Consider the following 27,831-nt stretch of genomic DNA (forward strand, 5'->3'; position numbering starts at 1 on the left):
AAATGTAAAAAAAGACAAAAAAAAAAAACAATTTACATCGATAAATTTATTTACGATCACGTTATGTACAAATAAATCGAAATCGACAAAATTCACATCGAGTGAGTAACGAGCACTTTTATGCAAAACAGTGAAATAAAAATAAACCTGCTAATTATCATTTTACGACGGAATTTTCTGCAGCTGTATTTTTCGTAACGCAAACTCTTTTGCAATAAAACAGTGAAGGTAAAAACAGAATTTATGATGCCGATTAAATATTATTAAAAGTTGTCGTGACGTAGTTTTTCATTGCTGTTGTTTCAAGTAATTCAAAATAAGTGATACTCGACTGTGACTCATTACAAGCACCGAAGGGGGTGTAACGATAATCTTCGGCTTGGATGATATTTTGCAAAAATTTCTTAGCAAGATTAAATCAGGCTGAAGAAAAAATCAAATCACCAGAGACCGAATTATGTGCACCTTAAAAAGCTTGAAATATGCATGAAAATATGCACTAAAAGTGTCAAGATATGCAATATTAAATAATTAAAAAATGGTAATTTTTATTTATTTTTTTTTTAATTCGAAATCGGGATGCAATTAGTAAGTATATTCAATAATTAACCATTATTTAAGATTTCGTTACTTCCGTTAACGTAACCACTCAGATACTGTTATAAATGTTCGGTAAGATTGTATCTTCGGGAACTAAAAATATTTTTCAGAGTGGAATAGAAACGTTCCACATCCACTGAAATAACTGGACACTGTTTGAATTTTCGTGCTATGTTAGCACTTATTATTTGTGGCTAAAGTTAACCCGTTCCGTTATTAAAACTACCGATCTGACCCAAAGGTTTAAAGCCTGGGTTATTGCTCAAAATGTTTTCAAACTCTCCTTTAAGTTTACGCGGAAATACATCTGGCAATGCGGAATTCGTTTGGCAGATTTTATTCATTAACGAAATAGAATCGGTCAACGCCAAAAGTTGAGTTTCAAGGTTTTTCATACTCGCAGCTGTGTATTTTTATTAATTATTTTTTTTTTATATAATAGAATCGTTAAATGTTTTGTAAACATAGGTAGCAAATATACGTATCGTGATTAGATTTTTAAATTATGGGCTTAATATGGAAATGCATGTAATCCGCTCTCTGCAAATCACATCGCACGATCGTGTTAGCTTAAATTACCGCATAGTTGCCGATCACTGCTGGATGCAATCGCAAAGGTCATCGTTAAAACGTGTATGCTGATTGTGGGCGTTAAGTGATAACCAATTCTGGTTCTATTGCATTTGACTACGCAAGTTCGGGTTACATATTTCACAGTTTCTGCCTCTTGCAATTAGCTGTTTGTGTACTAAAAAATTCCATCAAAATTCTGCAGAAGGACCGAATCAATAAAAAATTCACCTCAGTTACGCAAATAATTCTTCAAGATAATCCGTTTCTAAGGCATCTGAACGGTTGTCCTTTATCCAGCTGATAGTACACTGAGAGAAATTTTTAGTTCAGGTTACCGCTCAGTCCTTAATTATTTTCATTTTTTACCAAAATCGAAAAATATAGTTCTAGGTAGAAAATGAAAATTAGTTTCCTAGCTGTTACCGGAAAGTCTAGTATCCGTTACTATTCTTTCAGATTACGATCACTGTTACTGTATTTTCTTGTAACTGTTGCGAAAATTTAATGCTTGTGCAACGATAAATTGACGTTAAAGTCTTGTTTAACTAAAAAAGTAGAGTTGACCGAAGAAACTGATTTTGCGTTGCAATTACCGCAAAAGGATCGACAATAGCGCAAAATGGTTAGACGTACCTCGTTTTTCGCAATTCCAACAATATTCAAACAGTTTTTTTAACGATACCTGTTTTACCGAATTTTTCTAGTTACTATAGCCGTTATTTTTTCAACAAAAATAATTGACACACCAAAATTGTGCTGAAACGTGCAGATTTTCTTTAAATTTGCCACACCATACATCACGGAGTATCGATATGAATGCCAACGGTAAAATCGAATCAGTTGCGTGTAAATTTAGACAAAGTCTTTCTACACTCTACAAACACTTGCTTAGAATAAATAATTTATCTGCAGCATCCGAAAACTTGAACTACCGTACAAAATATAAATATTTCTATTTGGGTATGAATTATCTTTTGGTCATCTTTTGGGCGTATGGAACAACTAATTGTAAATCATTTTTGAATGCGTAGTAAGTAAAGCTGTTGCTTTTCGAACGAATGAGTGCCCTAGGAGCCACAAATTATTATATAACAAAATAACCTATTTGGCTCAAGTGTCCGCAATTTCCATTTTTGTCTCGTAATTGGCACACTTACCTGTACCAATTGGAAATGTAATATTATATGTACCTGTAAAATCCCGGACAACACTTGAATTTCCCCGTTTATTGCGAAGAAGCTCGTCGTAAAGTGCGCTGCAAGCTCTCCTGTAAATTTTTGTAGGCAACAAATAACGTGGTAAATTTTAGAAATTTACCTGGAAATTTGTTTATCATTCAACCTTCCGTTTCACGAAGTTTTTCTTGCATAATTATTGCAATCTACGAAAGTATTTCTACTACATTACTGTCAAATTCAACTTGAATATTACACTTGATGCGGGAAATTCGTCTGCCAATAAATATGTGCGATCATATCTCTTGCAGTAACGTGAAAATCCCACAAATCGAAAATCATTCAATTAAAATTTGTCACGTGTAATTACAGGTGCATGAAACACAAATCACATGTTTGTATTTTGTAATTGGAACGAAATAAATTACAAATAACGTTTGTATCCATTAACCGTTTATCATTTGAAATATTTATTCATGCATTCTCATAAGCAAGTCATTCGTTAGAATTGTGTCTTTTTTGTACTCTATTCCGAAGCTTTACAATATTCCACGAATTGTGACTTTTCAAAGTTATTTAGGAAAAACTAGAAACCAGATCTCAAGGGAAATGAGCATTTTCGAGGTATTTTCGGAATCATACTTTGAATTTCAGCGTCTTTCAAAAAATGAAGACAGCTTCATTTTCGTTATCAACGGAGAAACATAACGACAGACGGTAAATAATAACGTGGAAGCAGAAGCCACAATTTCTAGGCCAATTTGAATCGAGTGAGAATAATACCGATGTATTCCTGACAGAAGCCGTATAACACTGTGGAATATCGCATTTTGGTACAAGAATTACTTCTTTACAACGCAATAGAAATTGACGGTATTCTAATTTACCGAATAGTCCAAATTGCCCACACACATAATATATAGTTGTTATCTCGTTCGAAATTTGCATCACTAGTTTACCATTGTTAGTTTTTTCAGTAGCTCATTACAATTACTAAAAGTATAAAATCAAAATTCAAAGATTACTCATACATTTATTTTGGTAATTCTTATGGAAAAACTTTACCGTCGTACGTATAACTACGTGATTTCTTTTTTCAACGCGTGGAACGAGCATTCTCAATTACCGATCGTAGTAATTCAAAATGTCAGTCAGAAATCAATTTCTGTCGAAAACGTTTCTTGTCAAGTAACAGATTTCGGAATTAAACACGTAATTCAAATCTCATGTCTTCTGTAATACTTTCAAGATTTTTGCATCAACAAAAATTAACTTTACTAAACTACAGCTGCCATTTAAAGAGCAAATTTCTCTGGACCATTTTTCATTCTTAATCCGATTATCCAGTGGCAGCATTTTTCATGTATTTTATTTGAACGATGCAAAGTTCTAAAAAGAATTTCTGGTCAGAAAACTACAGATACCAGCCAAAGTACAAATGTAGTAAAAACTCGGACATCAGAGAAAAAAAAAAAAATGAATAAACAAACAATACCGCCACTATACGTTACAATCACTGGGTGTAATAACCGGAAGTTACGACTATCCGTAAGTTTCAATTTTTTGTATTCAGAAATGTTGCATGCGATTGTTTGTTTCATTAGATTTGTAAGCCAGGGCTTTATCAGTCGAGATGACGAAAGAGCAGGCAAACTAAAAAAGTCGCGACCGATCAGAAAATCTCTAGAGATCAGAAAGTTACGCTTCGACAAAATTTTCATCGCTCGGTCATTAAAAGCTCTCAACAACTTCGAATTCGTAGTATCTGATCTAGCCCGACAGCCGATAAAACGAATAATAGTAAACAAAAGCAGACGTGCAGCAAAGCGTTTGAAGGTAATCTTTTGCTGCCAAGTGTTTCCGTTCAAATCGCCTGCGAGAAAAAATTCCTCAAATCAAATCCAGTCCAATCTTCGGGCCGCTCAAAATTAGGCGCTCAACGAATCCGCGTATTGATCAAGCGGACGCGGCGGCGCAAGCCGCCGGCTTTGCGGAGCTTTTTTCCAGGGGGCGCGAGCATCGCTCCGCTTCGGTCAGACTCGAGGCGAAGCTAAATATATCCGCGTAGGTGTTATACGAGCGACGAGGTTGACGCGAACGTTCGTCAGGAGGATCTGCGAGACGAGACGAGACGTCGACCGAAATTCCGATCGCCGGGGTAACCGCGATCCGGTCAAAGTCACCCGACACCCCGAAAGCTCGCCGGTGAAAGCCCGGCGCTTCTTGTCCGCCGCAGGGTCTCAGAACCCGGTCGCATCACGTGTCCGAAGGTTGAAGAAGAGGGCGAGAAACGTCGGCTTGCGGGTCAGGAATCGGAACCGAGACTTCCGGAGACTCGAAGGATTCCGCACAGAGCGCGTGATCGTCGCGCGATTCCAAAAATCGAGCATCAATTCCGTCCCGGCGATAAAGTCTGACGTAATCCTCACGTGGCTACCGGCGAGAATTTAGATTACGGTAAGTGTGCGTGTATTGTGCATCGCGTGATGTAAGGATCTTGTGCAAGCCTCCCTTCGCCTCGCCGTTTTCCCTCAATGATGCATGTGCGAATTTCGTAACTCTTTTATACATGCGTACGTCGATTATCTTCGCCGATTCAAAGCGGAGATTGTTTTAAAAGATTGCCTCAGGTGTAAGATACGGATGCTTGCAACCTTTTTTTTTTTTTCTAACTTGATTGTAACGAAATTTGAGGGAAAAATCGATATCTTGCGATGTTTTAACGACTTCGAAAATATTAGGCGGTGTACATGTGTCCAAATATCGAAGTTCGCTTATCTCGAACGAGAAAAAGAGCTTAACAGTCCCGTTCTGTACCAAATTCTGAACAAAAACAGTCCAACACTTTTTTATTTGACGCAGAAATGAAGAAATGGCACGGATTTTGCGAAATCGCAATGGTAAATTCGTAGAATTCGCGAACATCGATGTTTCGATACATATTCGTCAACGTCGAAATTGGTCAGGGCACCCCGTTCATATGTTTTGCTTTATCAGGGTTCAATGAATTTCGGGCAATCCGAAAGTTGCGAAATGTTGATTTTTTCCTACGAACTTTAACCGTGTCAAAAATAAAAATTATTATGCTTCGACGTAGTGAAGCTTAGAAAATCTCCGACAATTTTTGAGCATCCCTTTTCGGTCAATTGGTAATGAAACTTCGCAAAATTTTGAATTCTTTCGCGAGAGTCAAGGTGTTGATGTAATTAAAGAAATGTTCTCGACGATTGCACTTTGTCATGATGCAACATATTGCACGGGCCTGCTCTGTACTCAATTATCGGCCTTGACAGGCTGCTGACTACGTTTGTACGTATTGCGGTTAAAAATACACATCGTTGACAACTGTTGATGCAGTAGAGACACAAGTCTATGTACTCTGATTTGTGACTAGGCGTTATGGAAGCAATAGTAATGATTTCTAGGCCCTTTCAGCGAGACCGATGAATCAATGCTTTTTCTCGATTTGATTAGGAGATGGTCGCACGTTGAGTACTTATCAAATTAATATGTTCGAAAGATAGAATAATTTTGCTACGAGTACAAGAAGTAAAAATGCTGAAGTTAAAATCAAGTGCAATTACAGATATAGATTTTCATTCGTTTTCACCGAAACAGATCACCTTTTTCGATGGTTAATTCAACAAACGTCGTTTGTAAACTGAAATTTATATCAGTGTAATCTTAGCAAATAAAATATTCGACTACACCGACATGATAAAATAGTGTTTCAATGGGATGGCAGAGAGTGGTCTTCTGAAAAAAATAAGCCACCAAGGAACGAAGTCAAAGGAATAAAAAATTTTCTTACTTGGAAGTAATTTGAAATAAAAAAGCGATATCTAAAATCTAGTTCATACTTTTGGTCTTTTCGCTTTTTTGGCCTTCGGCAATTCATCGTCACTAGGAAATATTTTAATTTGACAAGTAAGGTATTAAATAAGCTAGATTTTACTCATACATCCGTTTTGATTGTTATACATTTGGCTGCTTTACTTTATAATAAAAGAAAAAAAAAGATCGAGTCGCTTCTGATATCTCGAAATCCGAGCATGTTGATTTTTAAAGTTCTGTAACACGTATTCAAATTCAAAGTCAGAGTTTCCTTATGCGCGCAATTCGATGACTGTATTTATTTGAATCATAAAGGCTTTTTAGCCCCTACCGGTACAGCATTGGCATTTTATTTGTATCAACATCGCAGCATCCGTATACCAAGCGCACGTTTCGTGTCTGGTGGGATTAAAATAACAATGCCTTTATAATTCGCCGTGGACTTGAGAAAACAGCCGCAACAACGAAAAGCGTAGAGTAGCTGAAAAGCACGGTTGTACCAGTGCCAAAAAACGAAATATCCTCTCGTTTGATGCACCTGTTCCATCCAAGAATTACAACTATCTAGTACCAGAAATGCGGGGCTGACCAAGTCGTGGGTCGAATCGATAGAATTCGCCCATGAAAATCCGCTAAATAGGATTTGATCAACGATAGGCCGGAAAATAAACTTGCTGTAGTTTCTGAAATCGTTCTTGTACATTTTGAAGTTTTAATTTAAACTCGGAATCTAACAGGAGGACTATTCTTGATAAATGTATGTTAAATAATTACATTTCTAAAAAGTACGTATCATCAAAAAACAAAACTCACACCGTGCAGTGTTTCGCAAGTATTCTCAATTTTGTAGATAAACATCAGGGCGCTGAATGGAATGAAAATGTGTTTAATTTCAAAGCTGAAAACTGAGGTTACGTTTCGCGATTTGTGCGCAATTTTCGTGAAAATTGGTAGAGTTGCATGGTTCGAGGAAATCGAACAGTTTATAACTGAGTTTGCTAGGATAATAAAAAGCATTATTTGCTATTCTTATGTTTAAAAATATGTCAATTAAAATTATACCTGTAATAATGTATCTTAGATAAATTCACGTCGTCTGTTATCTTGTGGAGACAATGTGAGTTAAGTTCACCTATCAGCTTGACTTAGATGAATCTGTTGTTCTAGTGAAAAATATTGTTCTAAGTACAAAATGAGAATTAGTTTTCCAGCTGTTACCGGAAAGTCTAGTATCCGTTACTATTCTTTCTCACTACGATCACTGTTACTATATTTTCTTGTGACTGTTACGAAAATTTAATGCTTGTGCAACGATTGACGTTAAAGCCTTGTTTAACTAAAAAAGTAGAGTAAACCTCACAAACTGATTTTGCGTTGCAATTATCAAAAAATCCAACAATATTCAAACAGTTTTTATAACGATACTTGTTTCTCTGAATTTCTCTAGTTACTATAACAAATAAAATTTTTCTCAGTGTATCGTTTTTCCTCAAAACTTGTAGTGTCCAACGGATCGAACCGAATATTTCATTCCCTCAACGATTCTTTTTTCTCACAGTGATATTAGAAATCGTCCACTTTTATCTCCCAATGTTTTTATCCTTATATTTTTGATCATCCGGATGAAAATGACGACGATCTTATCCTCTACAGAAATAATTTCAAGACAAACTATCTTTGATCCCAATTAGCTAAAAATTTCCACACGAACGATCTTATCTTCATCCAGATAATAACACTTATCATCTCGTATGCAGCACTGACGTCGGGTAAAGATGTGGTAAAGGATCGCTCTGTTATTCTGTCCAAATATTCGCCTCACGTGCTCAAACGGCCAATCTGCACACGGAGCATGCGACTTCATGATTATAATCGCTCATCCGTTTTGCGCGCTTGCCAAAAAAATCATACCAACCTAACGGACTTAAATTAGTGTATTTACGCTCATGGATGACCAGTCGGAGATCTTTTAATCCCGTGACAAATGCCCGTCCGACAGTCATTAGCTTGCAGAATTTGCATCCACCTGTCTTGGCGCTTAAATGCGTCAATCGTTCTTCGAACACAGAGCCTGCACTCTTCGCGGGTCGACTAAGAATACCTCAAGCGGTGCATTATGACGATTTGTCATGGACAGGTATGATTATTTGCGGACATTAAGGACCGGGAAACTTTTCGGACGATTCCATTTCGTACTCAGACCGTACTCGTCAATCACGCACGTCAAGTCATCCTCTCTTTTTTTTTTAACCTGGAAAAGTTTTGGGCGATCGAGGAAGACAATGTTATTTGTTTTCTCGAATGGAAACTCCAACGAAGTTTAAACCAAGGTTTTTGGATACGTGTCGCACGTTAAGCTCGCAAGCTCGATTGTTGAATGAGGACTGCAGGGCATAACTTTTAACCGACTACCTGTTGATGTTGGTATTACGTGGCTCACGTTCATCTTCAACGTACTCATATATGCCTGAGGCTACTCTTGTTACCTTGCCTTGCGCTTTTGCGCACTCGTTACATGTGACTAGTTACGACACGGCGCGTGATGAGACCCAGTATTTTGTCTCCGCTTCAGATATCGACATGAATTTGATGCAACGAAGCGATAAAACGGCAGTCATCCGAATCAAAAGTTAGGAGAAGAGAAAATGCTGTGTAAAGGTGGTTTGCCCCGATGATAGTGAAAACGAATGAAACGACATGTCCATTATGTATGTGATGGATTTTGAATCTTTGCAAATCCGGTTGATGGAAGCTTATTAACAATTTGCGAAAAAGATTTTGTACTTAGAATATTCAAAATAACTAATTTTATCGTTATAGGTGTTTTTGATCCGATTCTGATTTTTTTTACGCTGATTTTGTTCACCATAAAGACTCCAGACATCGCTTGACAATATTTGGAACTATTTAAATACCCTTGGAAAATTTTATCTGAATATCTCATTGTCAGTGGAATTTTTAATCTATCGTAGCCCAAATTTCGTGTTTTCATATATGAACATATCAATTTTTGAGACTTGTATTGATGGTGGTTGAAAGTGAAATATGAGCACAATTTTTCGTCCACTTGTTTCGTAGTTTTTTTTTTTTTTTATATTTTTTTCGTTTTTTGCGTCCGTGTTAATGACATGAAGTAAAAATGCGAAGAACGTAACGACGAGAAATGTCGAAAAAAAACTGCTATGATATTAAAACGTGACTATAAACTGAAAATTATGATCGCCGTAGCGGTTAACGAGGTAATTGAAAATTCTATTATGTACAGGCTTCGGAATCCGAATAGAATTGCTCGATTTGTCGAAGACTTCCGGTGGGACGCAAGTCTGGAGATTCACTGATCAAAATTCGATTGGGTTTGGATACCTAATGAGTTTTGTCTCCCACGCAACAGAGCCTCGCGTCGTGACCCGATTGCATTGGCATGTACGAACGTTATAATAATCTAGCCTATAACTAACTACTTTGCGCGAAGAGGCGATTGTTCAAATCGATTTTTACTTATCCCCGTTCAAGACTGTATTGTGCATTATAGATCACGTGTACGAACGTGAAAATAAAATATGTTGAATTCACCAAACATGGCCGAAGAAAAGCTTTACTCCGAATTGAAAAAATTGAGTCATTTGTTAGTAGAAAGAAAAAAAAAAAAAGATCAAAACAACAATTTTTGTCAACGAATGAAATTGTAGTTACTTCAGTCAACGAACATTTCTGACCCCATATTTGATGAATTTAGGCATTTTTTTTTTCGTATTTCGACACTGCCGTCTAATACAAACAAACCGATGAATTTTATGATCATTCTGATTTTTTTAAGATAATCTCTAATTTTTTCTTGGGTTGATGTATCAAAATGATTTTTTACTTATACCGGATTGTCCGAATGAAAATTCGACAAGCCTTAGCCATCAATTTCAAATCTATGAAAATCAAACTTCATTAATGATCGAAATAAGGCCCGGAATTCCAAACGATTACAATGCATCTTGATCTAATTGTAAGTTCCGAAAGTTAAACGACTGAAAGAATATTCCGTGTAAAGTGAATTATTTCGAAATTGAAACTCTGTAAACACCAAAAATGCTGCAGGATAATATTTCAAAAAATCCAAGAAACCAATGAAACATCCGATAATACGATTTACAGATACGCGTAATAATAAATCTAACCAAAAAAGTTCAGATGCGATAAATTTCCGATATTCAAAATCACGAACGTATTGTGTCGTTACTTTCCATACGTGATATATTTACTTATACATATATTTGGGCCAATTATTTTCAGCGCAAATTATTAGATGAAACTACAAATCACGGGCTGCGTATTTTAGGCCAAGGAAACAACGGTAAAAGTTTTAGTAGACTCCATGGTACAGAGGTCTGATACTCTGCTTGCCAGTGCGTCCATTGAAAAAACAAAGTAAAATAAATTTCCCGCCGTTTTTCTTTGCAGAAATGAACATCCAGAAACCGGAGGGTCTGCTGTCTGTGGTGCTGCCAAGCGATCTGCTAGCGTCGCCCAGTTCACAGGAGCTTTTGCCTCGGGTAGGTTGAATCTTTCAATTAGCTTTTATATAATTAAGATTTTTCATAGCATTACTTTCAGCACCAATAACGGTGAGCGCGGTGCTTCCCATGAATATTATCGTGGCGTCTGCTCGAACGTTGGCCCCAATTCGATCAGACGTCGTTAATCGAACGTTCGCAGAAGAGATGCCGTCCTTGTTTGCCCAATCAGCGGTTAATCGATCAAAATTGCTTTCCTTTCTTTCGTGACAAATGCTCACCGCAGATTAGAGTGTATCGAAATACCACAATTTTCGAATTTCGACACGGACTAGTGTGGAAGACTTCGGTATTGACAAAAAAAAAATAAATAAATAAATGAATAATTATAATGGTTTTAAGGAGAACATTTTTGATTAATATTTTGAGCTTGAGCAAACGGTGTCAAATTTTGGAATTTACTTAAGGGGGGATATCAGTGCGGAAAAAAAATCGATTTTTTTTTTTTTTTGCTTAAATAGATAGTTTTGACCTTTAAGAATATGCCTACAAATTTTTAAAACAATATTCGGCTTGGAAGTATTCAAAATTGGCACCAAGCGTCGACGCTTCTTTTATATCAACATTTAAGTTACATCGTTCGATTTTATCCTCTCGAAACTTTGAACGCGTTTTTCTCGAAACCATGTTTTTTGACCTAGTTGACAGCATAACTCTGTCAAATTTTGTCCAATCGACTTCATTCGAAAAGGATTATCTTCAGAAGACTTATCGCTATCGTCGTATCGTAGAGTTTTTTTTTTTTTTAATTGTTTACTTTTTTTTTTTATTCATAATTTACTGCAAATTTTTTGTGTAAGATTCGATTTTTTTTTCTTTTTCAAATCAAAATTTTCAAATTCCCTACAATGCTGCGATATGTATACTATTATAATTTCATAATCTTTTTGAATTTTTAAGTTCAGATGCTTGCTGTGGCACTTACGTAGTCAACCGTCGGAAAGTTTTTTTTTGAGATGCCATTTTGCGACCTCTCCTCTGCTTTATAAAATGTACTAAAAATAAAGAAAAAAATTCCTTGTACACTTCAATGCTTCAATAATAAATACACAAAATCCCAAATAATTCGATCGAGCCGTTTTTCTAAAAAAAAATTCCCAAAAAATCACACTGATATTCCCCCTTAATACAAGAAAACAAGAAATCACTTCATTTTTTTGTCAAGACCAAAATTTACCCTAATTTATACCTAAATTTATACCCTACTACAGATTTATAAATACGTTGGCTGAAATAGTTTTGCAGTTTAACGTCGACTGTTCAAGGAACACATATGTATGAAAAACTCCGTCAAATTGATCCAAAAAAACAAGTTAAAAAAAAAAAAAATTCATCATAACAAATTTTTAGACTTTATCTCAAAATGTGTTTGGAAAATACGTGATTTCAAGCAGAAATTTATTTTCACCGAAACGATGTTGGCAATACGGGGCACTCACAGGTAAACAAGTAAAAAAACTTAGGCAACACACATGCAGTAAGTAAGGTTTCCATGATGTGAATATTTTGTGGTCCGATAGTTACCTCGATCCAAATTCCAGTATATTTACGTTCTTATAATGTTTAAAATACATGTTTTATGGTGGTAAACGAACAATTTCCTAATAAAATAACCCTTTATAACCGTTCATTAATTATAAGAGTCTGAAACTATACGATGACTTTGTACAATTCATCGGAGACGTTGATCTTATTGAATGTGTCGTTTTCGTCGCCTGATTTTGAACTGTGAACACTGTGCTTGACAGGACGAAGAGACGTCGGATTGTCCACTTCTGACGCCGAGTCCTCCACCAGGTCAAATGTTCAGTCCATTGGAAAACACGGCAATTTTCAGCCCTCTTGAGGGAAACCCGCTAGACATGACTTCCGGACAGACTTTGGGTAATTTCAATTCCGAAAACGGTCTGAACGGATATATAAACCTAGTCACGCTCAACAGTTCCAGTAAACCTCTCAACGACGGTGAGTCCCATTCATTTTCGTAATATTAGAACCGATTGTGGAACACCAGATTTATAAAAATGACATCTTGCTGTCATAGGCACGACAAAGTGGCTTCAAAGAAAAATAATTAAAAGATAATAGAATCTTTTCTTAGGCTTGACTCGTGCCGTATTAACCCCAGAACGGTAACAGGTGGTGATCAATAAACTCTTTTTTATTCAGTTCAAAATCCAAATCCCCAAACACGATTGTACATTTTTATCAAAGTGAAAATTCAATTCTCACAAGCTCTTTTTCGACAAGATTCTGTGAGACGTCGATGATACGTGATCTTTAAAAATTAAAATAGACACCAATGGTGTGTCAGAAACAAAAATTTTACAACTATCCCTACAGACGGAGGGAAAGGATTATTCGAGTCAAGTGATATTCGTTTGATTCAATTAAATGCTGTAGTGAAATGTAGCAGACACAATACTTAATTAATTCAACAAATTATTTCTGTCGGACGAAATAATACAGAACTGAATCAAGCCATTGTATGATCATGCTGACTATCGATCTGTTCAAGATAACACGTCGTGAGTTCCATGCAGTAGTATAAATTTTGTAACGAGAATATGTGCGATTGGTATAACTAAAAATTTGATCAAGCGCACAAACCGTATTTTTGGAATCATATCATAACATATATAATACTGTTAAATCGAAATCTTTCGGGACATGTTCAATATTTAATGGGTAAAACCCAAAAAACTTGTCGTTGTATGTGTAAAAGTATAAATTGAACATGTGTCAATAGCTTTTGTCGATTTGTAGTCGGTATAAATGTCAATAATTCGAAACTTGATGTTATACTTTCTTCGTTTGTAACAGATCTTATAACAAATTTATCTCACGTTATCGGAGTCTGACTTTCCAGACGACTACCCGGTTTTATAATTATGTATCTCCGAGGCTACTTCCGTAGCGAGAAAGTTCGCCGCCTAGTGACCATTTATAGTACTAGTATACTGACGTTCACGACGAATATATTCTCTACTCGTTTCAAAACATGTGGTGTTTCTTTTACCTCGTAAACAAATTAGCGCAACTGATTCAACCAGTTACGCTTAATTAACAAGCTCCAGTTACATCAACAAAGTATGGCATTTGAACGATGTAAATTTTTTATTGGCTAGATTCATGTACTCATTTTATTTGAACTGCCTAATTGTTTCTGTCGACAAACATGCAATTTGGAGAAACGATACATAAACTTCAAATAAAATGATATTTAGTTGACTCGATTTCGGTAACACATCGAAAGGTCTACTCGAATCAATACTTCACTCGATCGGAAAAAGAAAAGCTTTTTTCTAAAATTTGTACATTTTACTTTTCCGTTGTGTTTTTTTTTTTTTTTTTTTTTTTTTGCTCAGAGAACTTTTTATAAATTGCTGTGAATTTCCATTTTTCTCTGACTCCGGCATTAAAATTGTTTCGAATTTATTCGTTTACGTGAAAATCGTTTGTTTCTAGTTCTTTGAATGAACTTCGTGTAATACAAATATATATATATATATATATAGACAAACTTTTTGTTTCATAGAAATATTCAGATTCGAAAATTGTATCCGATTGTAAGAACGTTCCAGGGTGAAGCGTAAATAAGTAAGAGCAACAATGATCACTTGACACCCGGCACCTATGAGCTAAAATTTACAACCTATTGCATTGATGGCGTGTCGCATGCCATCTTCTTGGACAGACAATTGTCGTTGATTCGTTGCGTGCTCGTAAATTCATGGCCACGCTGTATCACAGTGCTGACACTCGTGTAATTGAAATTAAATCCCACTTTTCAAAACCTCAGCAGCGAAATGACATACAAAGGGGCATCAGTTGAATAAGTTAAAATTAACTGCTGAAAAGGTATTTACTTATTGGTTTTCTTTGACAGTTCTAACACGCTGGCACAGTTAGATTTGAAAAGAAGAAAATATCTATAGGGCGTTCCGCGTGCAATCGATCTGGCCAAAATCCTTTAGTTAGTTGATGAGAGTGTGTGTGATTGTTTTTTTTTTTTTTGGATATTTTTATTCAAAGACGTTCAGACTGTAGTTGTTCAGACCGACAAAGTATATTTGAAATAGACCAAATTTAAATCCAGTATAAGTGGAAAATATGGATCATGTCATATAGAAAATGTTTCAATTTTAATTGAGTTATAGAGTCAACATGTAAAACAATATGGCAGACCCTGAAAGTTGACGAACAATTGAAAATATTTTTTCAGATTTATTTATTTATGAAAATTTCCATCGAAAAAATATGATTTCGGATATATATCTAAAGCAAGGTACACAAATTTTATTATGGGGCGGAATTTAGTTTGCAAGCAAGTGTGAGTTTTGTTCGGAATCAAATTCTAAAAAAAAAAAAAAAAAATCCATCTTGAAATAGAACGCTATAATATTCACGAATACGGACCTATTTTTTTATCGTAACTTTCGAATTAGTGAAATGTAAGAATATACTTCAATTGTGAAATCTACATAAGATTTAAAAGTCGAAAGCCAAATACATTCATTTTCGTTTTGCGGCAATTAATCGGGTGGTTTTTTTAAACAGGTTTGAAAATTCGTAAATCAGAAACCAGCAATGAAATTTTTCTTCTAATTTTTGAATGGTCTACCGCAGTTCCGCTATTGAAGGAAAATAATTCATTCACAGTTATATCGTAGTATTGTTGGATATGATTTTTCCGCACATTCGTATCCATTTTACTATGGTGGTGAAACATTCGATGCACGTTTTCTTCACCAGTGATATCCATTACAGTGGATCTAATCCTCTTACCCCGAAAAAATTCCTGTACAATCGAATATATTTTTGGTTACAGCGAACCAATCATTTCAACTGCTACAGGTATACAAATATATTACAGTTGATTTTTACAAACTTTTCATAGTAGAAAATAAATCTTTTATTCTAAGAAGTTCTCATCGTTCGCTTAACCTTGAAATATATTTCGCCTAACCGAAATTCTTTTTTTTCTCAGTATTATTAACTTACATCATCCATAGGTTATCCTTTTTTTTTTTTATAGTTAAATCTTTGTAATTCTTCTAGTCACACCCAAAATTTAAGAATCTTTTATTTATATCGAAATTCACAAATACTAGCAGAAGAACGACGAACATCTATGTTGACGAAGAAAAAGAATACTGTTCGCACAAATCAATCACACTGAAAAAGAATTTCAGTCGCACGAAATACAATTCGCGGTTACGGGTGATGAGATGAGAGCATTTGGTAACTCGAATTTATTAATATCACTGCTTGAAACAAAGGATTCATTTTCTTCAATTAAATATTCGTTTCAATCAAGTGATAAACGTATATTTTTGTACTTCAGCAACTGAAATACAGGGTTTTGGTCGGGTCGATCACAAATGGAATGCCCCATAGGTAAAGTTCGCAAACTGAAAAGAGGACAATTTTTCTTTCTACAACAAGTTTTGCACAATAATCGATTTTAGGGGGATTTTTAAGTCACCGTGCTGACGAATGAAAAAATGGAAAAAGTTGTCGGATATATGTGGTATATATGTATATGTATATTAGCGTACGCTCAAAACATTTTTCTTTCTTTCATCGTTTCCTATATAAAAAATCAGTGCTTCCACGTGTCATAAGAAGCGTCGTCGAAGGGGGGGCTGTGACAAAAAATATTAACAAGTGTCTTAGTCGACCAGAAGTCATACATTAAAGCACTCAATTTTTACACGGAAAACTTTGAAACAAAAATCAATTTTTTTTATCTGGCAGACCCTAATATATACATACATATAAATTTATTTCCGCAGGCTTCTCCGGCAATCGATTACCAATTTGATATAAACATTTTGAAGTTCAGAACATTAGATAAAATGTTGAGGTAAGGTTGCTTAAAAATGCAAAATCGTTGTTAGGATTTGGAGCTTCTAACCTTGAATTTCGAAACTGATGGATCGAATACAGGTCCGGGGAAGCGGTTCAAAGGATTGAAATATGTTAGGTAATATCAAGGTTTTTTTTTCGTTTTCGCAGAACCCAGCTCTAGAGATCCAATGGTAGAGTCTAGCAGTAGTAGTGCCAGCAGTAGCGGAGATAACGAACCCGTTTGTACCCAGCTCCTCACGCAGCTTAACACAGCGTACCAACACCTTGCTCCAGATGCACAGGCTCTTGTGAGTAGATCTTGGAATTACGCCAAAAACGTTTATTGTGTCCACCAATTCCCCAACTCTTCGTTAGTTCTTCGACTTTTTGATTTTTGGTTTTTGTTGAATTCAATTTTTACTGTTTCTACACCTTCACGAAGACAAATTTTTTATTTGACTGAACAACCTACCGATTATTCCTCATTTCTTATCTGATACCTCATCGAGGTTTTTTTTTTTTCTTCTCCTTTTTGGCGGACCATATGTCTGAAATGAATGAACGTATATTTAAGATTTTGGTCCCATTTGCAGCAGCTTTTCTTAATTTATACCGTATTATATTTGGGGTAGATCGGTCCAATAGTAATTATCGAATTATTTGAATTAGTAGTTTTAAAGTGATTTCAATAATAAACTTTACGAAAGAAAAATGAACGGTGATTTATTAATGTTTTCTGCGCTCTGAAGGAATTCAGGTGTTATATGGAATATATGAAAAGTTCGTAAGCTGGCACATTAAGCTCAGCCAAATTAACCACTTATTTACATTTCTCTCAGCCGTGCCATCGCCGAATGTCTTCTTTTTTTCCATCCTTCGTTTTATAAACAGTAAAACAGCAAAGAGCCAGAAAAGAGTTGATTCAACGCCGTTTGCGTGTCAAAACGTTCTTCCACGTGAATTCATTCAAAAATTCTTTTCCATTCCGTGTCGTTCCCTGTAAATTCTCAACAGCTGGTTTAAACAGTGTTTTAAAATATATTCCATTCTACTTGACGCCCGTCAATCATCCGTTTACTTTCATAGCGAATATTCGACTTTACTATTATATGTATTACACTTGTGTACGTGTAAAAATAAATATGTCATACGTCATAGGGAAGACGCATAGCGTTCATATCTAGAGACGTGACATATTCTTCAAAGAATTTGTAAACTACCCACGCACCTCTGCAGTGCAACGTTTCTTTTTTCATTCTTCTGTATTGTTGTGAAACGATGTTTTTAGTATACTTGAACATTTCAATTCTTTGATATTTCATACAATGAGAGAAATTTTTAGTTCCGGTTACCGCTCAATCCCTTAACTGTTTTCGTTTTTGACTAAAATCGAAAATATACAAGTTCTAGGTAGAAAATGAAAATTAGTTTTTTAGCTGTTACCGGAAAGTTTAGTATAAGATTAATCGTAAGTAAGTGAAATACACGGCGTCTGATTCACTCGCCGTTCCTTTAATTATGACACTGGCTTATCTATACTGACAACCTGTGTCTTTAGTTTTACAACCAGGAGAACGGCGGAAAACCCCCTTTGGTGGGAATTCAGCTAGCTGTCCAAAAAACTCCGAAGGACTACCGTTTCATGGCATGGAACTGGCCGCTTATTCGCAAGGCGTGCTTTTGGTCTTTCATGTCATTTCTTGTCGGTTGTGTGGCGCTGGTCATCGGCATAATTACCACAATGCCCAAGAGGTAAGTAATCCGTGTGAAATTGCACCCGTTGTTCTCTTTTCCTCTGTCGATGGTCTGTAAACGACTAATATTGCGATTAATGTTGATTCCTTGCGGTGTTGGACAGTTTTTCGTTGTTCCCGGTGACAAGATGATTGTTTTAATGACGTTTCATAGCGATAAAAAGTCATTCGCTGTTTACGTTTACCTACGTATAACAAATTTGACACGAGATAGAGAATTGGATATATATTAACTGCCAATGAGCTGAATTCTGTCGCAAATTATGTAATATATAAGTTAATTAGAGCAATAGAAAGAAACCGATAAAATGCTTTTGACTCCATGAGTCTCGCCTCGAGTCTTTGAATGTGATTTGTAAGTCAAACCCTATAGATTCAGAAATCGGAAATAACTTTTGCCTGCATAAAGGAGCAAACAAACCCACGATATGCAATTAAGAAAAATGTTCATCGATAAGCGAAAAGTGCCATGTTTTATTTTTCGAAATGTTCACCTCAGTTGCAAGAATTTTGAATATTTTGCAATCCGTACAATTATGAATGAATTAATGTCTTTTTTTTTTTTGTAAAAAGTTGGATATTTTTTGCCTCCCTAAGTTTGCCTGAAGAATTTAATTATTCAAGGAAATTAAATAGACTCGAGTCACTTGTGTAAAAGCGATCCAGAATACCGCTTGGAATCGGGATAAAAAGATCACAAAATCAGTTGATTATAAACCGGCGGATGTATCGTAAAACGTTGAAAAGATCAATTACACTAATGTTAGAATGCTTAAGAAAGTTCATAACGGCGAAATACGTTTGCACTTATAATTTGGTCAGTTAAAAAAATAAACAGTCGATCTAATCACACGAGTAGATGTCTCCAACCAAGTAGTCAACATTTTTCAGTCGAAAAATATTGAAAAACAAAAACTTAAAAAAATTTGAAAAACTTATGTCTAAGTCATGAAACTTTCAAAGGCTGCGTATATTCTTATGGGGCAGGATGGAGCTTCTTCAATTTCGGCGACGTGAGTTTTAAATTGGATTTACTCGCAAAAAAACTCGCTTAAGTTCGCGAAAAATGGATTAAAACTTTCGCCCCTCATCTTCACCGACGGTGTGAAACCTCCTTAAAATCACCGGCATAAGTAGAACTGTAAGTTGCATATTATCTAATACGGCCGATGTTAACAAACGATAATTTTTATCACGCAGATGCGATCCACCAGTCGAATGGTGGCAGGGAAGTGTCTTCTACGAAATATTCCCGGCTTCGTATCAAGAGTCTTCGAAAATTGGTGACGGGATCGGAGATCTGAAGGGAATCACGAACCGGCTGGACTACTTGACGGATCTCGGTGTGCGAGTCATTAGACTGAATTCCATATTCCCGGCGCCGGGATATCCCGAGCATTACGGGAACGTGACGACGCTTCTCGACATCGACAAGCACCTAGGAAAGCACGAGGACTTCGACAATCTGCTGCTGGCTATACATCGAAGGAACATGTCGCTGGTTCTGGACCTCCCTCTGCACCCCTACATAACGTCAAATTTCAATGACGGGAACTCCCACACTGGTAAATCAAGTAAAAAGGACAAAGCTGTGAGAGAAAGAAGAGACGAGAGTGCTTCGGTGCTTCCCACAGTTTTCCCGGTACCCGAACCAACCTCCCTTGAGTCCATCAGGAACATCCTCACCTCGGTACCACCGCCGCTGGATCCCGAGCCCGTAACGGAAGTTGCATCGGCTTCCGAAGAGCAGGAGAAGGATCACCCGGTGACCGAGGCCATCAAGTTTTGGCTCGAAAAAGGCGTCGACGGTTTCTACCTCAAGGGACTCGAGCACTTCGTCAAAGAAACGAGCTTCGTCGAGTTGGTCAGGCATTGGAAGTCGCTGGTGGGACCAAACAGGATCCTCATCTGCAGCATCGAGGTACTGGACATCGCGCCGTCCGGACCCTCGGAGAACGTGATTCTGGAGAGGTTCGACCTCGTTGACGTCACCTTGAACTTCGAGAACGGGACAACTGGGCTCAAGAGTCAAGTTGACGCCGTTTTGAACGGCGCGTTGTTCCGGAAACCGGGATATCCTTGGGTTCATTGGAGCGTTGGGGGTGTTGACACGGGACGAATTGCGTCCATTCTCAACAGCACTCTCAGTACGAACAATGCAAGCATAGCCGCGTCTCTTCTGGGCATGATGCTACCCGGAACTCCGAGTATATTTTACGGAGATGAGGTGAGATGTCGTATTAGGGAGGTCGGTTACCCGGAAATTGATACATTTTACTGATTTCATTACGAGATGGTCGTACGTTGAGTATTTGGCAAATTATTATATTCGTAAACTGCGGAGATGTCTTGAAAAATACCAAAATAGACGAGGCTGGAAGTATAAACGAAAGCCTATGTTAAATACCGATGTTTCATTTCACACCGCTTCAAAATGGTTAAAAATACATTCAATTCGTTCGATTTCACTCTACGATGACTCGTTTTGTTTGGGACGCTACTTTATGCAAATTCACTGAAATCCTTTTTTCTAAACAGTGATTTATATGTTTTCATTTTTGAAAAGGTCTTCGGGGCTAATAACGTATATAATAATTTGGAAAAATATTCATCGTGCGACTATGTTCTAATAAAATTAATGCGAAGTATTGAATTTTGACCTGACGAAAAAATTCTTAAAAATTTCTCATCACTTTGTCAGGACATTTCTCAGAAATCGTATACGTATGTTTTGGCCAGTTCTGAAAAAAAATCTATATCATTTCTGGTAGTGCTCGAACTATTCCGATTAAATCCAAGGTACTTCAAGAAATAAGAGAGTATTTATGGAAAGACCTTATTTTCGTCAACGACTTAATTTTCTATTGAAAATCTGAAATAAACGAATCTTCAAGTTTCTGATTGCTTATGACTGATTAGCGTAGTTTGAAATGAAAATCGAATGAATTTCTGGGATCAATTCAGATTCTTTCCGATCTTCCGTTTTATTGAAAATCAGAAAAATTTCCTATAAAATCGAGTTTCTGTCTATTTTTCCCCTCTATTGTTGAGTTGGAATTGAAAATCGAACCAATTTCCAGAGAAATCTCATCTTTCCTTAAAGTTTCAAACAGTAACGTAAATTAAAATTAAAGGAGTTCTGCGTTATGAAAATGTGGAATAGATTGCTGAAAGAAATTTTCCATAACAGTTCAAATAAATTTTTCATAAATGCATTATGCGTATAAAAATGCAATATTTTTCAAGAATTTTCCAGAAACATCAAGACATATTGATTGTCTGCATACCAAAACTGGCAATGAGATATTTCCACGAAGTTTCTAGAAGTTGTAGAATTTGCTAAAGATTTTATCAGAGAAACTGAGTAATTGTCAAAAATTTAAATCGCAAAGATAGTAACAGAAATTTCTGAATGTGTCTGAAAACAATTTTATCCAGAGTTTTAGTAAATATTTTGACTAAACTGAGTAAAAATTTCCTAAACGTAGATTGGTATGCTGAATTGCGATAGCGAAGATCATCAGGACATCAAGCATGTTCATAATCTTTCGCCAATGGATTGGGAGGAGGTTACGGACGGGGACAAATTCTGTTCCGATATCATTCCATGGCTTCCCAAACCCCCAAAACCCGTAAAAACTACACTCGTTGGGGCAATTCGCGCTATGGCAAGACTTCGTTCGCAGGTACCGACGATTTACATCAATGCGGTATACAAGGATCACCAAATTAACGGGAATTGCGGAATTAGGTGAGAATACAATCATACGTCATAAACGACATCCACGATGGAGAAATTACACTCGTTGTACTTGACTGTCCGCATTTTTGACGAGTTAAGGGACACCCTGTATAGCAGAGTGATTTTCGAGGATCGCGTGTTTGGCGCACCATTTTTCAGGAATTAGAAAATTTTCAGAAACTCAAAGCTGAAGGCTGAAAATTGATGTAAAACATTATTGTTTCAGGTACACGGCGGATGATCTGCTGGTTATCGAGCGTTGGTATCCTCGACGTAACTCGTACGTAATGGTGGCTAACTTCGGGTCAAAAAATCGTACCAAAGATTTGTCTTCTCTTTACTATGGCGGACACGTCGTTGTCGGTGGCGTAAACCAAATCAACCACACTGTCTACTTCAAAGAGCTCAATATTCTCCCCGGTGAAGCCTTTGTCATCAAGCTGGACAAGTGAGATAACGATCGGGAAATCTTTCCTATAACCTTATCTTTTAACAGTAAATTTTACCGTTGATTGAAGCGCAGATTTCGAAAAGTCTTGCGAATTTTACTGTTGCTCGCTGGCGAGCAGAGATCTCCTGGTTTCGATGTATTCGTTTTATACCTCTCGATAAACCCGGATCGTTTTACTTCGGCAATTTCCACATTCCATGAGGAAGATTGTATACCTGTGTTATTTGAGGGTGGCCACTCCTCTGGAAAACTGGGGCATATCAGGGAATTTCTTTTGATATGAAAAAGTGAGGAAGACTTCAGGGAATTTCAAATACTTGCAATTTATCCTGGAAATCCCGTGAAATATGGTGTTCAATCCGGTCTACAAATTTTTGAACTATTGCTGGTTATTTAAACTAGCTGTTCATAATTTTTCTCACTCTCTGTGCTCACTCAAATGTTTTTTTAAATTCTTACTGCAATTCTTAATTATTATAATTATGGATTATTTCATAAAGACGATAACGATGATATTCAGAATAATTATGAATATGTATTCGTAAGTTTTAATCTTTATGTTTATCGGTAGTTACAATTTTCTATTTCTTATGAATGAAATATTTTCCAAGATTTTTACAAGTACGGAAAAGGTGTTGCGAGATGCGATATGTTAGGGAAGATGCGTAATTTCAGGGTCAGGGTAACTGCAAATTTTGCAAAACCAAATTGAGTGATTACTCTCAATTTGTTTTGAAAATTATCATAATTGGAATTCGATTATGGGCAACAATATCGGCCAGGTTGCGTGATTTTTTTATTACAATGGTCACCAATTGTTTTCAATTATGAATAAAATATGGATAACGCACGTCAGTCAGCTCGACTGAATGTTCAATTTTATCAGAGATTATTCAACAAATAAGAAATTCCAATTTTCTACAACTCATGAAACTCGTAGAGACAAAAATACTAAAAAACCTTCCCTGGCGGATCCCGTCCCACTGAAATGGAACTGAAGTTGCACTTGGATTTCACTTTGATTACACTTGGATTTCACGGTGTAGTTAAGAAATTTTTACACTGTATTTTCCACTGTAATTGCATTAAAAACATACCCCGTAAACTACCATCGAAAAATCACAGAAATAAAAATTTCCGACTCCATCGCTGGAATAACACTGACGATTGAAATTTGAATTGAATTCTAAATTCATACTTATAACTGAAATCACACTTGAAATCTACTGAAATTAAATAATGCGAAAATATTTTATTAAAAAAAAAAAAAAAAAATTATGAATGGTGATATTTTGGTGATACCAGATTTCCTGGGTGTAATTTTGATGAAACCGCAGTGGAAAAATTTCACGACTGCACCGAAGAATTGAATGGTATTTGAGTGATTACCTGGAATATCACTCTAATATCACTAATTTTAAGATCAACTGAAAAAACAATATTATAACGCAGTGGAACCGAATCAATCAGGGTTCCTACTATTGTCGGATTGCACTTTGCTTTGTTCAATTTTTACCATTTTTTGGTACCAAACTTAAGAGATATAGTTTAGTGCTTCTTGCCAAGAGAATGGGACATCCTAAACTATATTAATTTGTTGAACTCAACCTGAAACATATGCAGTGATTCAAAGTTGGAACGTGCAGAAAATGAAAACTAGTTCAGATTTGCCTATCAAATTGAGATGCCGATTTGGCATATTTAAAACCCGTGAAAACACTTTGGGTTATTTTTCTTTTGAAAAAAATCATATTCTATATCTACGTGTGAAAGAATGTGAACAAAATATAAATGAACTGGAGAGCTTCTTCGAGCGAATTTCATTTGCGCATTGACTTTTCATACATTACAAATAACTTTTGTATTCTCATTCTTCACTTTTTACTCTCGTATATCATCATCCAAGTTGAACCCGACTATACATTTAGATTGTTAACAATTTTATATGATGTAAATTTTCGGAATTTGACAGAGGCATGTTGAAAACCACCTCTACGTAAATGTGACACATAGATCTGTCCTTTTGACTCCAATGTATGTACACTTTTCGCACATACCTATACAAAAGAGAGGGAGAAAAACAATGACGAACAAACCTAATTTCATACTTGTTTTATACTACAAATGCGAATTGATTGTTTGGTACAATTAATATATATTATTTACAATAATTGTACCGAAGGATATCTATGACTTATTCTATTTTGATGAAATACTTATTGAAACACTTTTTAAAGTATTTTTGTGGACATGAGAAATCTCCAATATTATGCCACTAGTACCTGCTCAGAATACAGGCATATTTGTTACATGTATTAATAGAACTGTAGATAAAATTATGGTGACAAAAAGCAAAGAACACACACAATATGCCAATGAAACGTTTATAGCAATTATATGCTCGTATGTTCAATTATATTTGATTTCGAGGGTGAGCTACGAACTCGAAAACGAATATGATGTTCGTGTAAAGACAAAGTATTTATTTTGTTGTATAAATTTTTTGTTAGGTAAAAAAAATAATCAATTATAACAGCAATTGCTGTAACGAATTAAAAACACGAGGGGATACGGAATAACAATTTGCGATAGTAAGACATTGAAACAATTTGCTCAACTGTGAATTGTAAAAAAAATTAAATAAATCCAATCGATACATTCTGATAAATGCGATATTTGATGCTTGCCAGCTTTCTCGCAAGCGCTATCATTCGCCGCTTCTAAGTATATATACACACGAGCACCTTCGCGTAAAGCGGAGTTCCCTCAAGCCTCACCGCGGAGCCACAAGCGGGTCCGTTAGTGACTCACACACAGCTCTGAGGAAGGTCCTCGGATTCTTGACAGAAAGTGTCGTAACGTTAAGTTGCTAGCCTCCGTCGTCTACCCGACAAGGTGAAAGGAAGCTTCGGCTGATCCCCGAGTAGGGCGCGAGAGTATTGGTCACAGTACAGCTATGTGAGGATGGCACGCGTGCGTCACGCGCGCTCGCGTGTACAACTTAACGAGGCCTATTCCGAGGAAACTCCTTTTTTTTTGCTAGATGTGAGACGATTAAGGCAGGCTACGTTCGGTCTGGTGCGTGAAAAACGAAGAAATGATGCAACAAGGCCGGCTACTTGTTTACTCGACCCTCGATTGTTAGAAATTTGAAACTAGGGGTTTCTGAGCTCCTAACCATTTTCAACTTTTAATAACCCGCTTTTTTCGCAAAAAAAAAAAAAAAGAATAAGACAAGTTTTTGTAATCAAATGAATTTTTTGTGCTACGAAATCTAGAGGACGATTTGGATAATTTTGTTCTCAATCGACCGGGCTTTTCTTAACTTAGAAATGATTGAATTTTGTATTTTTATCAACAATGCAGCTCTCGAATTATTTGAATAACAAAAATTAAATTTTTAATTCATTTGTGAATATATTATGGGCCTGAAACGCATCCTGGCCCCATAGAAGTCAGCCAACTTAACCACTTGTTTAATTCCAAGTTTAACCACGTAATCAATGTTCTCAAAAACTCTTGGTTACATTAACTTTTGCATTTTCGATAACCGTGTTGTAAAGTAAAACGTGTGTCCCAAATGGGTAAACAGTCAGCGTGTTTGCATCATTACGGCTCCGTTAATATCGGGATATAGAAATTTCACTTATTCTTTGCTATCCTAATTTTTCGTGCACAATACCGTGACCGACTCACGTACGATCACCTGCATGTATAAATGCCGATGGTGCTAACTTGAAAAATATGCTGAGGCCTATTGTTGGGTTTAGGTATAAGCAATCCACTGTAGCCGTAGAAGTATAGTTAGCGTTATAGTTAGAGCTCAAATAGCGTGCCAAAAGACACTTGAGTTGCGGACTTCTGTGTTCGGTTCGTTCATTTATTTATATTATTATGTTATTTATTTATTGCGGACCTGCGAGGAAAACTCTGTATGGATTTTTATAAAATATTCATTACGATGTTTCAATAACTTCAAAATTAACAAAAACTTGAGAATAGAACGAAAAACAACAATCGATTACTAGATCACTGTAATATTAAGTATACACCGTATAACAAAGATCGTCGAGTTAACGATCACCTTTTGCATTTATACATCACGATAAAACTTGTGATCATTGTTTTTGAGGAGTTTTTCTCGTACGATTGCAATAATATTATAGCTACTTTACAATTGATTTGAATCTAGAAAAGTAAGTGCTTATAATTTGCTTACTTCGATGAGGACATAGTTCATGAATTATTATGTATGTATTTACATGTACAAAAGAATGAATCGTTTCTTTGCTGTAGTGTAAATGCACATTGTAACATTACATACAGAAGTTATGTATGCTTGTGAAGCATTTTGGTGAAAATATTTTTACAACTTACAGGGAAATATTAATCTGTGTTTCTTTTTTTTTCTAATTTTTAATACAAACAAAGTGATGTACACATTTATACGTTGATTATGTAGATCAATAGTGTGCACAGACTGCACTTAATGTTAACTAACATATTTTAGTTTATTGTATCTCACGTAACTACTGCCGTGATGAATTCGAAATGTGAAAACTGGATAATCAGTGACAATGTAAATGTGTAAATAAATGTTTAACCATCAGCCATAAAATAGTGTGCCGTCTTAAACTTTCAAACTCTTCTGCTTGTATCAATTGTGGCGTACGTTTTCTTTTTCTTTTTTAGCTCCTTCTCGCTGTTTCTTTTCTAGGAACTTACGCGAAAGCAAAATATCCCTTGAAATAGACTACTCTTTGGCCGTGTTCGAAAATTGACTGACAGTACTGTCAGCAATCTTTTATCTCCTTTACGCTGCCGAGTTCTCTCGACTCGGACAAGGATCACTTGTCTGAACTGTAATTTTCTTAGAATTGGGTAGTAAGTCTACCGAAATTGCATTTTTTCGGACTGGGCCGATAAATCGCCAGAGCTGCACCCGGTCGCTAAAAATGGATTCGTGCAGAACTGCTAGAGCCGCTGCCCTCTTCAGAATTGTGAATTAACCGGATTCCAAAGCTGACGCGCCTGAATTAATTTATTAATCGCGAATTTTCTGTGCTGCAGAATCTGGTCCCTAATCTGATCGCGTCTGATCAACTTGAATTATTAAAAAAGCGCGAAACAAAAAGAAAGAAATCTTCTTTTACAATATTTAATCAAAGAAAATTAGCAGTTGATAACAAGAAACAAAATGAAATCAGATATCTGAGCTCTTGTGCTTTCCGGATAACAATTCCACAAAAATCGTACAAACTAAGTAAATTTAAGATAAATATAA

The 27,831-nt window shown here is 36.1% G+C and overlaps 1 protein-coding gene across 2 annotated transcripts; it reads left to right on the forward strand.

The window, feature by feature from the left end:
• The first annotated feature begins 4,391 nt into the window (after window positions 1–4,391).
• Window positions 4,392–27,165, forward strand: LOC124179022 (maltase A2-like). Of its 2 annotated transcripts, none has more exons than XM_046562972.1 (8): window positions 4,392–4,805; window positions 10,635–10,726; window positions 12,496–12,712; window positions 16,769–16,908; window positions 18,159–18,352; window positions 19,555–20,581; window positions 21,843–22,105; window positions 22,323–27,165. In XM_046562972.1, the coding sequence occupies exons 2-8, from the start codon at window positions 10,637–10,639 to the stop codon at window positions 22,546–22,548; spliced, it is 2,157 nt and encodes a 718-aa protein (XP_046418928.1). In that variant the 5' UTR covers window positions 4,392–4,805; window positions 10,635–10,636; the 3' UTR covers window positions 22,549–27,165. The 2 variants fall into 2 exon arrangements, with proteins under 2 accessions (XP_046418928.1, XP_046418927.1); XM_046562971.1 differs by lacking the exon at window positions 4,392–4,805 and adding an exon at window positions 8,117–8,319.
• Window positions 27,166–27,831: the final 666 nt, after the last annotated feature.

This window comes from Neodiprion fabricii, chromosome 3 (assembly GCF_021155785.1).
Source record: "Neodiprion fabricii isolate iyNeoFabr1 chromosome 3, iyNeoFabr1.1, whole genome shotgun sequence".
Classification (NCBI taxonomy): Eukaryota; Metazoa; Arthropoda; class Insecta; order Hymenoptera; family Diprionidae; genus Neodiprion; species Neodiprion fabricii.